This window comes from Dryobates pubescens, chromosome 13 (assembly GCF_014839835.1).
Source record: "Dryobates pubescens isolate bDryPub1 chromosome 13, bDryPub1.pri, whole genome shotgun sequence".
NCBI lineage: Eukaryota > Metazoa > Chordata > Aves > Piciformes > Picidae > Dryobates > Dryobates pubescens.
In genome coordinates this window covers 27,432,717-27,448,271 of record NC_071624.1, presented here as the reverse complement: position 1 = coordinate 27,448,271, position 15,555 = coordinate 27,432,717, and the positions used below count along the sequence as shown (strand labels likewise).

Below are 15,555 nucleotides of genomic sequence, written 5' to 3'. Positions count from 1 at the left end.
GTGCAAGGCAGGAATACTGCACTGCAGCATGTGTGTGTCTCTCTAAGCAGTGCAGCAGCTTTGCTGCACATGTAAGGCGAGGTATATTGTGTGTCTCGTGCACACGTGTGCATGTGCCAGGACCCATGCACTGCACTGTACAAGGGTATACATACACCCATTGCAAGAGGGACACCCCACGTGGTACCACAGCCATCCAAAGTCCAGCCCACCCCACAAACATGGCTGCTGCCTCTCAGGGCTGTGTCATCCTCATTGTGGCCATCCTCAAACACCTCCCATTTCGCACCAACCTGGCACAAGAGCTGATGGCGGCTCCCTCCCTTTCCCCACCATCACTTTTATTGTACAACAGCTGCAGGGTCTGGTGAAGGGCTCCCTGCAGGCTCCCTCAGTCCCACCAGCCTCTCGCTGGCTTCCCAGAGTGCCAGGGCCAGCCGGTCGTCACGGGCTGGTGGCCACGGCTCCTGTAGGTGACAGTCAGTGAAGTATCGTCCACTGAAGCACTCAAGGCCCTCATACATGGCACAGTGCAGGGAGGTCCTGGCACCCTCGGCTGCATCACAGAAGAAGAGCCAGGCCAGTGGGATAAGGAACGGCTTCAACCAGAGCGGCGCATGACGGAACAGCTCCGTGTTGACGAACCCTGCAGTGAAGGGAAGTCACCATGTCACAGCCCAATAGAATAGAATAGAATAGAATTCAGAGACTGGATGGGGGCTATGGTTTAGTTGATTAGATAGTGTTGGATGATAGGTTGGACTTGATGATCTCAAAGGTCTTTTCCAACATGGTTAATTCCTATTCTATTCTATTCTATTCTATTCTATTCTATTCTATTCTATTCTATTCTATTCTATTCTATTCTATTCCATTCCATCCAGGAAAAAGGATAGAAAAAGGATGATGGTGCACAGGGACACACTGTGCAAAGGCACATTTCATGCCATGGGTGCACTGTGCAAAAAGTGCATTGTGCAAAGGGACATTGTGCAAAGACTGCACCATAGAATTGTAGAATTGTTTTGGTTGGAAAAGACCTTTAAGGTCATTGAGTCTAACCATTATCTAACTACCAAGTCTGGTACTAAACCATGTTCCTTAGCACATCTGTGTGTCTTTTAAACACCTCCAGGGATGGTGAATCAACCCCCATTCTGGGCAGCCTATTAAACATCACAGTATGCAGCATATGCACCAATGATGGAGTTAGTGCATCTCGGTTATTAGAGATGCAAAGGGACGCTCCATGCAAAGGGACACTGTACAAAGGGCTGCTTCACACAAAGGTAGCTGCCAAGCAAAGGCTGCTCCACGCGAGGGGATGCTGTATTTGTAGCAACTCCCTGTGCAAAGGGAACTGCTCCCTGCAAAGCATCCCATGAAGAGGGCATCCCACACGAAGAGACACCTCATGCAAAGGACACCTCACACCGCCCTGCTGTCCCCAGTTGCAGGTCCCTACCTGGGTGCACAGCATAGCATGTCACCTGGGTGCCCTGCAGGCGGGTGGCTAACTCACGGGCGTGCAGTACATTGGCCAGTTTGCTGTCACAGTAGTCCTGGAAGGTGGACCACAGCCCAGGAGGTGGGTGGCCCAGAGCGCCGAGGCGCAGGCGGCCGGCACAGTGGGCGCTGGAGGCGACGATGACGATGCGACTGGGTGCACAGCTCTGCAGCCGCTCCAGCAGCAGCTGGGTGAGCAGGAAATGGCCCAGGTGGTTGACCTGGAAGGGCAGGCTGAAGCCATCCTCTGTCATACCCCCAGCACTCACCCCTGCAAAGGAGATAATGGCAGTCCATGGTGGGTGCTCCAGGAGTGTAAGGCAAGGGGACTGGGTTGGGGGTATGCCAGGGCTCACCTGCATTGTTGATGAGGAGGTGCAGATGGGGCTCCTGGCGCAGAAAGGTGCTGGCAAACGCTCGCACTGATTTCAGGCTGGACAGGTCCAGCTGCATGAACTGCACCTCTGGGTTCCCTGTCTCCTGCAGGGAACAACACAGCATGGGGTAGAGCCCGTGGTAGGGGGCACCCTGCTCAGGGTTGGGGCTGGGTCCAGCCAGAGACAGGGTGATCCTCTAGGGGCTGGATCCGACCCAGGGCAATGAGGCTGCAGGATGCTCCAGGGTTGCACTGTGTTAGGGGTGGATGGGGGTGTCCTGCACCTGGGCTGGGGGTGCCCATGCAGCCCCTATGCTGTAGGGTGCCCTTGCCTCTCAGATGTCCTCTGAGGGTGCCCAGGGTTGTCCTGGGGGGTCTCCTGAGGGTGGCTATGTGATGTCCAGGGATGTCTCATGGGAGTGTCTCAGAAGTACCCATGGGGTGCCGGAGGGAAGGTGCCATGGGGATATCCATGGGGGTGCTCATGTGATGTATATAGGCATGTCCCAGGCGGGTGCCCGGGAAGGTGCTGAGGGTCCCCCGAGGGTGCCGGGAGTACCTCTCGAGGGTGTCCTCTGGGGGTGCCCCGGCGCTCACCGTTCGGATGCGGCAGGCAGCGGCCTCCCCCCGCAGGGCGCTGCGGGTCGCCAGGATGACGCGGGCCCCGCACCGGGCCAGCTCCAGCGCCGTGGCCGCCCCGATGCCGCCGCTTCCCCCTGTAGAGCGAAGCAGAGCGGTGAGCGCGGGGCCCGGGCCGTACCGTACAGTACCGGAGCCGCTGCTCTCGGTGCCCGGCGCTCACCGGTGACGATGGCGGTGCGGCCGTGGAGCGCGGGGCGCGCTCGGGGCGGCGGCGTCCGGCGCAGCCCGTGGCGGAGCAGCGTGTAGAGGGCCAGGAACAGCCCGAAGCCCAGCAGCGCCCACGCCATCCCGCCGCAGGTACCGGCACTACCGCCGGGCCCCGCCCCGCCTTCCGCCTCCCCGAGGTAGGAGGAGGGACCGGGGCAAAGGGGCTGCGCCGCGGCTTTCGCAACCGCAGCGCGGGGTTATCGGCACGGAGCAGGCGGCACCGGCCTTTGTCTACGAGCAAGGGGAATTCACGGCCCCGGGGCGGAGCAGAGAGACCGGGAGAGGACGAGGAGCGGTTCAGGGCAACCTCCTCCTTCAAACCTGCCTGCTTCGCGGCAAACCCTCAGCACCGACAGGTGACAAGACCATGTCCAGTACCGAGCCCCCACCCCAGAGACATGGTAGATGCCATCCCGAGAAACGGCCAAGGTTGGATCAGATCGAACACTGCTTTGTTTGGGCCCCCTCACTCCAAGGTCAGCAAGGTGCTGCAGCAGTTTCAGAGAAGGGTGACAAAGCTGACAAGGGTCTGGAGAACAGCTCTAAACAACTGGGGGGTTTAGCCTAGAGAAAAAGAGGCTCGGGGGAGACCTCCTTGCTCTCTACAACTTCCTGAAAGAAGGTTGGAGCCAGGTGGGGTTTGCTATGTTCTCCCAGGTAACAAGCAACAGGAGAGGAGACAGCCTCAAGCTCCACTAAGGGAGATTTAGGTTTGACATTAGGAAAATGTCTTCCCCCAAAAGGCTGTGAATCTCTGGAACAGGCTGCCTAGGGAAGTGGTGGGGAACCCATCCCTGGAGAGATATAAAAGCCACATAGATGAGGCACTAAGGGCGATAGGACAATGGTGGACGTGGCAGTGTTAAATCTCATGGTTGGACGCAATCATAGTAGAAGTCTTCCAACCTAAATGATTCTGAAGATGTCCCTGCCCAGTGCAGGGGAGCTGGATTAGATGATCTTCCACCCCCCACTCTTCTATGATTCCATTAGTCCCCACCCCAAGCCACCAGCATCATCCCCCATTCCCCTGCAGGACACCATCCCACAGCTTAGGCTCCTCCTCTGTGGTCAGACATGCCAGGGAAGCTCCAGGTTGTGGTGACAAGAGTGAAGACAGACAATCAGAAAACAGAATGTGAAGTATTTTTTTTTTTTTTTATATACAGAATACAGGAAAGTTTCTGTAAAGTCTAAAACGTTACAATTACTATGTACAGTGGAACTAGCTGTTCTGCTGCGGGGGGGAGGTGGCTTATAAACAAAAGAGAGACAGACAGGTTACGACAAACGATCTGCTACAATAGACAATTTGAGGAACGTCATACCACATGTAGCACTGTACACAGCTTTAAAACATTGAAAAAAATGCCATCACTGATGTATTTACACAGAATCCAACACTTTTCCTTATTTGAAATAAAAATAGGATGGACACCAGGAAAAGAACTCGTTTCTCACTGCCCATAATACACAGTAGCTACTTGTAGTGCAACCATAGCAGGGAGGGATGGGAGGAAAAGAAAACAAAACAAACCAAAACTGTGGGAAGAAGAGCGCTTCTTTACATTAAATAAAACAATGATATTGTATAGATTTGCTGTATGAAAACTGTATTTCTCTTTTAATATAAAACTATTGTCACTGGCACAAAATAGAACAAGTTTCTGATTATTTTACAACTGCATGGGAACTATCTGTCAGGGAGAGTCCTCGAGTCAGGCAGCGGTCGCCCCCCTCGCTCTGACGCGTCCTGCTCTCGCTGCAGTTTTCCTTTTAAAATGAAATGTATAGTACAAATATATGTGCAAATGCCCCTAAAACTTGAGCAAAAAAGAAAAATTAAAAAAAGTTAAACGTTCTTCATTTCATGCAAACGGCGTGTGAACAGTCTCTGGGCCGACACAGAAAAATCCCACCTCTGTTTGTACAGTTTTGCATTGCAAGAGTCTGAGGGCCTTGTGTTGGTTGGGTTTTTTGTTTGTGTTTTGTTTTGTGTGGTTTGTTTTTTTTTTTTTTTTTTTTAATTTTGTTAATTTTTTTTTTTTTTCCTTACTTCAAAAGCTCTCTTCCTAAAATTCCTAAGGAACCGAGTTGGACCGCAGCACGGGCACCTGGTGGGGTTTCAGAGAAAGCTTCTCTTCCAAGTCCATGTCTTGTACTAAGGCAGTGTCCCCCTTGGGCTGTTTGGTCGCAAATTCAGTAATGCTGAACACAAACTGCAGGCAGCCCAGCTTGATGTAACTGCCGTGGTGGAGCAGGGCTGTCCCCTCCCAGCCAGCCCCGCTGCCCCCTATTAAGCTGGAGCTGCTGGCTTTGCAGTTACAGGGTTTCCGATGCTGCCCTTGTGCCTGCGAATTCATCACAGAGGCTTCTTCATGCAGCTCCTCTTCTTGTTTTCTGCTTTTATGTCGTTCTGAAAAAGAAGGAAGAACCCAATGTGTAAGATTCAGGCCAGCAGCAGCTTGTATTCATCAACAGGAGCTACTGCTGAGGTGCCTCAGGGGTAAGAGCCTCCAGTTAGAAGGCTGGTAAAAGGAAAGCTGGCATTTCCCCACATCCCTGGAGAGGCAGAGGCATTTACACAGCTATTTTGGCAGTCAAAAGAAGCAGAGGCTGATCCAGTGGAGAGCAGGAGTAAGCCACATGGGAATGGGACGCCTGTGGCACAGCCCAGATCCCCTGCTTGCTGCCTTTGAGGGGAGGATGTGTGTGGGAAGCCCCTTGCTCCAGCTCTGAAACAGAGTTCATCAGCCAGGGACCCAGAGGTGGGTTAACTCCATTACTGGAGGCAGAAGCACGGTTAGCATTGGAGTACTCTGTGGACTGAGGCACTCCCCAGGCCTGGGGAGAAGCTCTCCTTCTGTAAGAAGTGCACCAGCCCCTGCAGAACAATGAGCACCATGAAGGAATTGATTTGCACCCGCTTCTGTCCCTCTCCCCAAGAGCTCCCTGTGGTGTTTCAGCACTCACTTATCACACTCTGCACTTTGGCAACAATACTGCTGGGAGGAGTGGGCGTCATCTTCTCCGAGAAGTCGCACGAATACAGAACGTTGTCCACAGTTGTCCCATGCTCACTGTAGTTCAACAGCTCATAATGTTTCGTATTCTGAAAAACAGGGAAGAGGAGGGAACTGAGAAGTAAGTCAGAAGGGCATCTGCCCATACACCTCTTTGGAGCACTGAAACACAAACCCTCTCTCCCCGCTGCTGTTGATGGTTAAATAAGAGCACTTAAATACCCTCCAGCTCAGAGTCTACCAACCCAACTCTCATGCATGGCTCACTGAATAGCCAGCTTTCCAGCAGAAGCTGCATCCCAGCAGGGAATGAGGACAAAAGCAGCTTTGAGAAGGGGGATTTACCTGCTACTGGACTTGGACTGACAGATCTTTTGGAAATGAGGATTCAAGGAGACTCTCACAAAGCCAGCACACCATTTTAACAGGCACTAGATGCTAACTTGGCCCAAGACCTGTGCCTAGCAGGGAAGAGATGTGACACAAGATGGCAAGAGGGATGCTAGTGTGATGCAGCAGCTGCAAACCAGACAATCTGGGATTTACAGACCCTCTGCAGCCGCTGAGATGCCAGTAGATGTTACTGTGACAGGCAGCGTTACACAAGCAGTGTCACGCTCAGCTGGGCTTTGTGGAGGATGTTGACAGAGTGGAGGAAATTTCAGCGCAGATCACACGAATTATGTGAAGGCTGAGGACCTTGTCCCCCAGGGACCACAGCGCTTTAATCAAGTTACAAAAGCTCTCCTTGCACAGGGGAGTAAGTTTTCAAGTAACCTGCTGGACTGCAGAGACCAAAGCCACACATGAGCTGCCAATGGCCAGAAGCAGAAAGAGCTGAAGTGAGGGAACTTTCCCTCTAAATTGAACACAGCCATGGGAGTCCTTCTGGAGTATGGAAGAGGTTCAGTGCCTAGAGCCTGATTTAGGATTGACCCTTGTGAGATGCTTCAACACAGATTTAAGGTCTGGATCCCATTACCAAGCATGTTCTGTCGCTTGTAGTGCACTGGAGGAATGGCTAAAGCCAGCTGTGGGTTAATCCTGGATCCTACTCAGTAGCTGGTTGACAAATGGGGATATAAAAGACTTTATCTTCCTTCAAAGACTTTTTCCACGCTAAGAGACATCTCCAGTGGTGCTTTTATTGGCAGACACACCAGTCGATTTACTTCAAGAACAAACTAATCTCTTGGCTGTAGTTAAGGAGCAACTGCAGACCTTGGTTTATGGTGAGCTTAACAGAAATTAGAGTCAACTGAATCATTTATACAGAGTACTGCCGATGGCATGAACACTTTGCACCACCACCACCACCCCTAAACGCAAGAGACTTGGAGCAGTTCCCTGGTTTGTTCCAGCTGAGGTTTGATGTCCATGCATGAAGTTTAGTTTCTGTTAGCAACGCAGCTGGATCAAAAGGTATTGAGCCATTTCTATGACTTATTCTTTCCCCAGACACCAGCAGTGACAGTGCTTAGTTTTGGTCAGTCTTTGTCCACCAGCAGTTAGCTCAGAGAAATCATGCTGGCAGAGCTCTGTGCTTCAGAAAAGGCTCTGACAGAAAACGCTGACGCAGACTTCACTGGAGTGAAACCATTCAGAGCCCTGGCTCTTACTTTGTAGTCCACAACGCAGCACCACACAAAAGACAACCTGCTGCCTCCATCTCCAGCTCCCACCGCCATGCATGCCAAATCATAAAAATAATAAAAGCCTAATCCCTCAGGCACTCACCTCATCATAGAATATGCAGGCGTGTTTGCCAGACACATAGTTACAGTGACCATAGCTTGTAAGGCACACATCCATATCAGCTCCTGTCAGTGGGGAGGACAAAATGGGCTCAGTTCGTTTCAGAAAAAAACTGTCAGGCAGCAGAGAACAACAGACAGAATTAAACTTCAATTAGCAAAACAACAGGGGAGCAGCTGCCTTTGTCCCAGCTCCCAGGACTGCATGAATAATGCTTCGATAAGCCACTAAACAAAATTTTGGTGGGGGAAGGGAAGGCAGCAGCTCCATGAAGGCTGAAGAGATTTCAGTTACTGGGTCTACCCCAAGAACCTGAACAAATGAAACCTTCATAGGAGCAAACTGTAACTCTGCTCTCTGCCAGCCAGCCATCACCATGTCCAGGACATGGTATCCCCATGTTGACACCAGCTGGGTTCCAAAGGTACAAGCCACAGAGACTCAAGCGGATGGGGAATTTCCCCGTTTCTTGGCAGCAAAGAATCCTGGTTTCAGTGCCCACAACGGCTCTGTTTTGACACCCCACTGGGCAAACACTTAAGGATGGCCACAGAGAACCACTCTGATTCTGAAAGGGCAGGGCAGGAAAAAGCTACTCACCTGTCCCAATATAGAGGGTTCGATAGCACATATTGACTGCACCCCCTAAGCCCATCAGAGGATAGAACACCGCCCGGGCTTGCACTTCCTTTCTTTGCGCTGCAAGATAAAAAGAAATTGCTTGAACAATGTTATCAGCTCCAAAGGCCGCTTGACCCCAGTGTCCCCAGCACCAGCCTCTCCAGTAAACACAGATCCTGAGGAAGATGTAGTTAGCTTTGGCCCAAAGTCCAATTCCCAGCCCTCTAAATGTTTGTGCATTGAACATCTTTTTGCAAGCCAGAGAAAATTGCTCTCTGCAGTAACCCACAGGAGCCATGCAATTGGGGGAACATTAATACAGAGTGTGCACAATGGAGCCACGCCGAGGAAAACACAAACCTCCTGCCACTAGCTTGCTTCTTAATCTCTTCCACTTTGGGTAATCAAAGTGCTGGGTTTTGCTGTCAAAGTGCCACTTAAAAAAAATTGGTGCTGGTGAATGTCACCAACTTAACAGCTGCAATTCCACTCCTAGTGAGGCCGCAGGAAAAACACACAGGTTGAACAGGGCTTGTCCAGGGACCAACCCAGCTCCCAGGACAGGATGATTGATGATGGACTCCATTACCCTTGAGCCTGTCTCTCTAGCAGCCAAGTCCACATCACACATTAACTGGACAGACTATCAACTCCTTTGGAACATATACCAAAATCCATACCACACAGGCCCAGCCAGGATTTCAGCAGCTGTCTCTTGGATATAAGCCTCTTGTATACAGAGAGCTTAGGTCTCTCTTGGATGCTACATCTGCATGACAGTTTCACACCGAGAGAGCGTGTCATCAAGAACAGAGGATTACAAGAGATGGTTTGCAGACACCTATGTCAAGAACATTTGCTACACCAAGTGCCATCACTGGATGCAGCTGAAATGTGCGAGTTCCCACTCCTGCCCAGTTGCCCTGCACAAGTCCTTTCCTACGTGTGGCTCTGCTGGCTACATGGGGGCTCACTAAGGGCTTTGGATCTAATATTTCATCACCAACGCTAAACAGTCATCTGGGTGTATCATTCCTGCCCCGAAAGGGTGATGGGTTAAGACAGCATCAATCTGCCCTTTGAAAGGCAGACTGCTGAAGCATTTCCAGAGTCTGTTACAGCAGCACAGGAAAGCAGCTCCTATCACAGCCTGGTGCTGCATCCTGCAGCAGTGCTCAAAAGAAGATTGACAAAGCATTCAGAGAATGCCGTGATGCTACTGCAGCAAACACAGGCAAGCACAGTTTCAGAAGGTGGTTACTGACTGCTAGCAGACTTACAAAGATCTTATCTGAGATATTTATCCCCAGGCCTAGAAGAGGGGGAGCAGATAAGCTCCACAACAAGGCTGCCAAACAGACTAGATGGACTTGGTGCCTGTAGAGGAACATGCAGCCACGTCTGCCCTCCAGCTTTAGGTGACTGTAAGCAAAGCCGGTGCTGAATTTAGGAATCTGGAGATTTCCAACGAAAGCACAAGTTGTTTTCCATTATTTGTATCAGTTGCATTTAGCATTTCAGCTTGGCAGTGACATCATTCTGAACAGGCAATGACAGCACCACAGATTCTGTGCCTCAGTTCCTCCTGTTCCTGTACTTGCCTCACAAGCAACATCCCCAGGACGGAAGAGCAGAAATTCAGGTTATTTCTTTTCTTCATCTCAAAGGTAAGGGGAAAAAAACAAAAGCAGCTGAGCCTCCCCCTCTCCTTCTGATTCTAAGATGAATAAAATACAACCTCACTAAAGAATTCCAGCAGAAAAGCAGAAGGTTTTTTTCAATCAACATAATTTGTAAACAATTCAGTAGAGGAACCCTGAGGAGTTTCTGGCCAGTAGATATCCAGAGAGGGGGGATGAGAGGAAAGAAATATCAAAAGGCAGCATCAGACAGATACCAGAAGAAGAGGGAGACCTCCTTCAATGAACAGGAATGGGAGGGCCAAAAAGCTATGGCTCAACATAAATCAGCTATTCTAGGGCTGCTCTTACCTTCAATGTGGTTTCCCACAGGAGATTGCTGATGGGAACTGACACTGCTCGCTAGAGACTGAGCTTTGGAAGGAAAGAGCTGATGTATTCTCTGCAAGGCCAGAAACTTGATCAGCTGCTCATCCAGCATATTTATCTCAATCTCTGTTAATAAACAAAAAGCAATTAGTAAGTTATTCATAGCAAGGGTGCAATCTGAGCTGCAGTGGATTTAACTGTCCCACTTGCAAGCAGAAGTTTAGGGGAACAAGGATTGACAGAAATTGAAAATCAGCTGGTTTGGCTCCAAATTAACAGATCTGCAGTGGTGGACATCATGCCCCCTAGGGTGGCAGGTTGGGTCCTTTTAATGAAGCTCCATTACCTAGTTAGTCTAACCCCACATTACAGAGGGAAGCTGTAACCACCTTTGAAGCTGCTACAGGCTCATTCTGGAGTCACGCGCTTTGCTAGCGGGGTCAATTAAACCAAACAGGGCACTTCAGACAATATTGCTAATGAGCTTTAAAGCAGATCTGTTGCTGATAGCCTCTAAGTATTTATATTTGTAAAGCCCTACAGAGGTCTGATTTCTGGCAGGAAGCAGGCTGGCTAACCTCTTCTTCCAAGAGCCTTCTCCACCTCAACGACAGTTAAAAGAACAAGCAGAAGCAGCAGAACTCTAATGGGCTTTCCTGATGGCAGAGAGGTGGTCTGGACAGGCTGAGCAGTCAGGGTTCACCCAAGAAAAGAAGGTCACAGTGACAATGTCAGAAAGGCTGCTCTTCAGGTGTACAAGTAGTTTCTGGCAACAGCCTCACTATGCTACTGATGATCACTATTCAGCAAGCTCTTCCTCCTTAAGTCACTCCACTACGGTTTGGCATTTCTCGCCAAGTGCAACGACAGGAAAATAAAAGTGGGCCAGTCTAGGAGACTGACAGAAGCTGAAATAAATCAGAGAATTAACTGACCCATCAGAGCATCACCAGCCAGGTGACTGCTTGCCTAACAAGATCTATTGTTGCTGGACTTTAGGCCCTTCAGAACAGCTGTGGATTGCAGCTGGCACCACAACAGGGCAGGGCTGCAGGTTTCTGCATGTGAATTCCACCTGGAAAGCAGCCTGAGCACGAGCTTCGTGATCCTTCCCCAGAGAAGCTTCAGGCAGAAACACCTCTCTGGCCTCACTGCCTTGGCAATGCTGCGAATAGGGAAGCGTGTGACATGTTTAAGGTAATGTATACCCAGCCCCACCCTCACCTGACTGCAACCCTTCTTTATCTGGGGAACTTTTCCTTCAAGCAGAGACCGAAAGCTCTAGGGAAACAAACACGCAAGGCTAGCAGAGACTGAAATGAAGCAAATACTCACCACCATCCATAAATGCTTTCAGGGAACTGGTGAGGTCCAACATAGCTGCAGAGTTTGAAGTGAGTGATGAGGGTAGAGTTAAAGCGCTTCCTATGGATAAGGTGCTGGGACTGACCTTACCATCTAGAGAGAAAGATGGTGCAGAAAAGATATGTCACTGTGACGTCCATGAGGCATGCATCCAGCCCTCAGACTGCATTTCACTCTCAAGCTACTCAGAATGACTAATTCTGCTCGCAGTCATGCCTTGAAAAAGGTCTGAATTGGAGGCCACGAGCTTTCTTCTCCTCACCGAAGGACTAGTGCGTGCCTCTGACACTGAGCCAACTGCCAGCTTCTGCAGCTCACCTCCAGCTGCTGAGGGCATTCTGAGCCTATACATTTAAGCTCCTACTCCTCGTCTGAAGCAGCAGCAATGACAGACTGTAAGTGGTGTCTTACGGAGACTGGCAACATGAGCACCACGTCCCTAGGAGCTTGAGGAGCTCAGTAGATGTCAAGCAACTTGTCTAGGGTTGAATATGCAGAAAAAAAATACAATTGCCACATTTTTATTCCTGCATGATTATCAAGTCTGGAGTGTCCCTCACTGTAGAGTGAGGAAGTGACAGTCATAAGCAGATTTTATTATTTACAAAATAAAGTCCCATTGCTTTGGCAGTGACCATGCAGCTGTAAGGAGCAATGGCAAATGCCAGGAAATAAAATCTCTCTAATGCACTGCTGATACCAGACCTTCCTCAGCTGGTTTACTTAGAACTAATCTACACCTCAAATTTATGGCAAAAAGTCATCAAGTATTTGTATTTCTCTACTTAGCAACAAAACTGGCACACCCTAAGTTAAGATGTGTTATACACTTCTACAGATATGCATTATGTTAGAGAGAAAATCCAGGTATTCAGATCTTTCCCAAGAGATTATGTTTTAAAACAATGTTTTAATGTGCATTTTGTAGAACACAAGCTTTGCACCAAAAGCAATTATTTAACATCTTAAGTAACTGCACAATTAAGTAGGGTTTGCAGCACTCTTCAAACCACAAGCAAGAAGTTTTCTATAGCATGGCCTCATTTCCTCTAGCAAAACTTCTTCCAGCCTTGCATTTTTAAGCAGGGCATGGTCAAACTAGCAGCCTCAGAGTAACCAAGATTGTTCAGCAATAAACAGGGAGGCCAAGTACTCTGGGGACTGCTTCCAAACACAAGTAAAGCTCAGAAGTTACTCATTAAGGAATTTCAAAAAGAATAATAACAAGATGTTGCCTCTGCTGCTTGGAATCGCCAGATCTGAGCCACTGCACACAAGCCTGTCCCACTGAGCAGCCAGAAATTGCAAGAGAAGCGACAGACAGGTCTGTCACATGCTTCTCTGTGACTGCTTCAAACCCAACCTGCACAAAGGGTTTGACGCTGAGCTGGTGTGGGCTAAGGGAAGAAAAGGAGCAGGCTCCAAGGGAAAGCTTACTCCAGTGAGATTTCAGTTATGTTTTAAGTTATGGGCAGTAACTCTGACTTTCAGCTGTCAACATCTTTGACTTGATCTTTTTAAACTGAAGAATGGGTTCTAAAGAGTGCACTTTATAAGCAGGGTATGTTTGGAACAAGTCAGGACAGAGATGGTCTATTCAGTCCATGACTACCTGTGTCAACAGAGCAGAGTTTTCCAAGTCGCTGTTTCTCCATCACCAAGACAGTGCAGCTGAAGGCTTCTACTTTAAAACTACTGCTGCTTTCCAGAGTTAAAGCTACCCTGCTTCTCAGGACAGAGTTCCCCTCTGAGGTATACACCAGCAAAAACACATTGTGCACCTCCCATGAAAGGATCTAAGACAAAAGGGACTTGAGGAACTTCTAGTTCCCCACAGCAGACCCAATCCCCAGCTGAACAAAGGCATACCGCTAAACCCTCAAGGTTCAAAATAACAGTCTGAACGCTTTCCCAGCCCTGGGGTCCAAGATTAGCTGTTTGCTACGTACCTGAAGGTGGTGCTGGTGAACAGAATCTGTTTGTGGACCCGACTGCAGAGATCCCATCTCCTGCAGCCTGTGGAGGGGTGAGAGCCCTGGTGGCAGTCAAAGGGGAGCCCATGGATCGCAGCTCTGCCGTCAGCGGTGGCCCTATCTGTGTCTGCACATTCTTTCTTTGCAAAGTGCTGGTGGTATCCAGGCTGGCACAGGAGCTCGATATGGATGTAGGCAGACTCGTGACCGGAGCAGAACCCCTTTGTGCACAAGAAACGGGTCCTGCTACGTTCTCCGTTTTGACGATGGTTCCGATGGTGTGATTCAGAAGTCCACAAGTCGCCGGGGGCGTGAGGGGCCGAGGCCACGTTTGCCGATGAGACAAAACAGGTACTGTGTTACCAGATCCCATTAGCCTCTGGGAATCAGTCAACTGTGCTGAAGATTCGGATGAAACACCATAGAAATGAGGACCGTTCACTTTAATGTCAGAGGCTGTCGGCCCGTTCGAAGTCCCGCAAGAAGACACCTTCTTGGATTTATCTAAACAAGAGCTGCAGTTGACATCTTCCTGTGACAAAGTCTGCTGGGATTGCGAGGAACTCAAGGAATTCTGGGTGGTAATCCCTGAGGTGCAGGATGACATGGAATAGAGGGAAGGTGTGGGTGCCTTGTCAGCTGCCTGGTAAGGGTTGGCGAGTGAGCCGTCTGCCACAATAACAGGCTTAATATCAGCCTTCTCTGTCTGTTCAGAGTCCCAAAGCGAAGTCATCTGCTTAGCAGATAAATGTTTCAATATGCTGCACTGGAGCGCAACAACACTACAGAGCCACTGGGAGGGAGAAAGAAGTGCAGGTTAGCTCCACAGGTAGAAAGTGCTCCAAACCTCAACAGTTATTCCATTGTTCACCCAGTTCAAAGAAGGGCAGCTGCTGACTGCTCAGATGCAGCCTGGACCTACAGCATCTGCTCAAATGCTCATCCAGAATCAGGAGAAAGCTTTGTCCAGAGGTACAGAAACAAACAAAATTACATACTGTTTCTATCTCCACACTAGGGACAGGTCACAGAGGAGATGGGATTAAAAGGAGGGAGAAGGCAGTAGATGCACTTCCCCACCCTCAAACTCTTCCTTCTCTTCACTTGTTAAGTGTTGGAACTCTTCAGCTAGTTACAAACACATCATTCACCAATATGGGCTTCCAGCCAAACAAAATCCTCCAGTTTCCTCTGTAGCATGCTGGAACAAACATGCTGATCTACCTGATGGTATAAGGAGTCACCTGCCAAAGCTGGGGTGGAGGGCACCTTTCCTTTTACACAAGGTAGAGCAAGACCAAGAGATTTATCTGAAGTCTTAAGCTCCACGGTGAACGTGCACCTGCCACACAGAACCCTGCCCAAGCTAACAGAAGGACTTGACTGCACCCCTGATTGCAGAGCAACATGCCTTTGCATTGTGGAATCTGGCAAGAAGTTTCATACAAGATTGAAACACTCATTTGACCTTGATTTTAAAGTCCAATTCTATCAGCAATAAAAAGCAGCCCAGAAACGTGACATTAACATACAAATAAATGTGTCAGAGAGCAGCCTTACATAATCAAAGTGGAAAGTATTTCCCCTCAGCCAGGAAATAAAAATGACATCTAGACAGAAAGCCTTCGACTCCACTCTTAAGGCCAGAAGACTATTTCACCAGTTCCCTGAAGTGTCAAATGAGGAGTTTTATATTTCACCTGGAAAGCCAAAATGAAGTTTTAACGGCCACGGGTGTCAAAGACAAGACAAGATACCTCCTTCAGCCATGATTTTGAGACTGGTTTCCTAGACAACTGCTCTGCTCATGACTGAAATGGAAGAGGATCTTTGCAGCAAAGCAACTACAGACACAGAGTCCAAACATTTGACTTCATTTACCTCCTGTTGTTCTGTCTGGCTGGCTAAGTGCTCAGTGTTCAAAAGGTGCTTCTGCAAGGGTTCCTCAGGGATCCCGTTACAGATCAGCTCACCATCTCTAATTGCTGCAGGCGCAAGTAACGGGGGTGGAAGTCGGTACTGGGACTTTATAGCATCAGGAACCTACATTGTAGAGAAAGAAGATCACACATGAGAAC

At 49.3% G+C, this 15,555-nt stretch overlaps 2 protein-coding genes across 2 annotated transcripts in view; both read right to left on the bottom strand.

The window, feature by feature from the left end:
• Positions 1-222: 222 nt before the first annotated feature.
• Positions 223-2,846, bottom strand: DHRS13 (dehydrogenase/reductase 13). Its single transcript, XM_054166655.1, has 5 exons — positions 2,685-2,846; positions 2,480-2,598; positions 1,863-1,986; positions 1,466-1,777; positions 223-646 (listed from the first exon to the last, which is right to left on the bottom strand). Exons 1-5 carry the CDS (start codon positions 2,809-2,811, stop codon positions 342-344), a joined length of 987 nt encoding a protein of 328 aa, XP_054022630.1. The 5' UTR covers positions 2,812-2,846; the 3' UTR covers positions 223-341.
• A 1,914-nt stretch (positions 2,847-4,760) lies between these two features.
• PHF12 (PHD finger protein 12) overlaps positions 4,761-15,555 on the bottom strand; it is a 31,163-nt gene continuing 20,368 nt past the window's right edge. Inside the window, exons 8-15 of the mRNA XM_054166322.1 lie at positions 15,359-15,520; positions 13,454-14,270; positions 11,475-11,597; positions 10,122-10,265; positions 8,110-8,208; positions 7,492-7,574; positions 5,705-5,843; positions 4,761-5,147 (exon numbers count right to left, since the gene is read on the bottom strand). Coding sequence (XP_054022297.1) covers positions 4,813-5,147; positions 5,705-5,843; positions 7,492-7,574; positions 8,110-8,208; positions 10,122-10,265; positions 11,475-11,597; positions 13,454-14,270; positions 15,359-15,520 — 1,902 coding nt within the window. The 3' untranslated portion in view covers positions 4,761-4,812. The remainder of the gene's footprint in view (positions 5,148-5,704; positions 5,844-7,491; positions 7,575-8,109; positions 8,209-10,121; positions 10,266-11,474; positions 11,598-13,453; positions 14,271-15,358; positions 15,521-15,555) is intronic.

Excerpts from the sequence above, each read along its gene's own strand:
- DHRS13 (XM_054166655.1), bottom strand. The coding sequence starts at position 2,811 with ATGGCGTGGGCGCTGCTGGGCTTCGGGCTGTTCCTGGCCCTCTACACG. Across the intron at positions 2,599-2,684 it reads CCGCACCGCCATCGTCACCG|GGGGAAGCGGCGGCATCGGG; the intron begins GTGAGCGCCGGG and ends TTCGCTCTACAG. Across the intron at positions 647-1,465 it reads ATGCTATGCTGTGCACCCAG|GGTTCGTCAACACGGAGCTG; the intron begins GTAGGGACCTGC and ends CCTTCACTGCAG.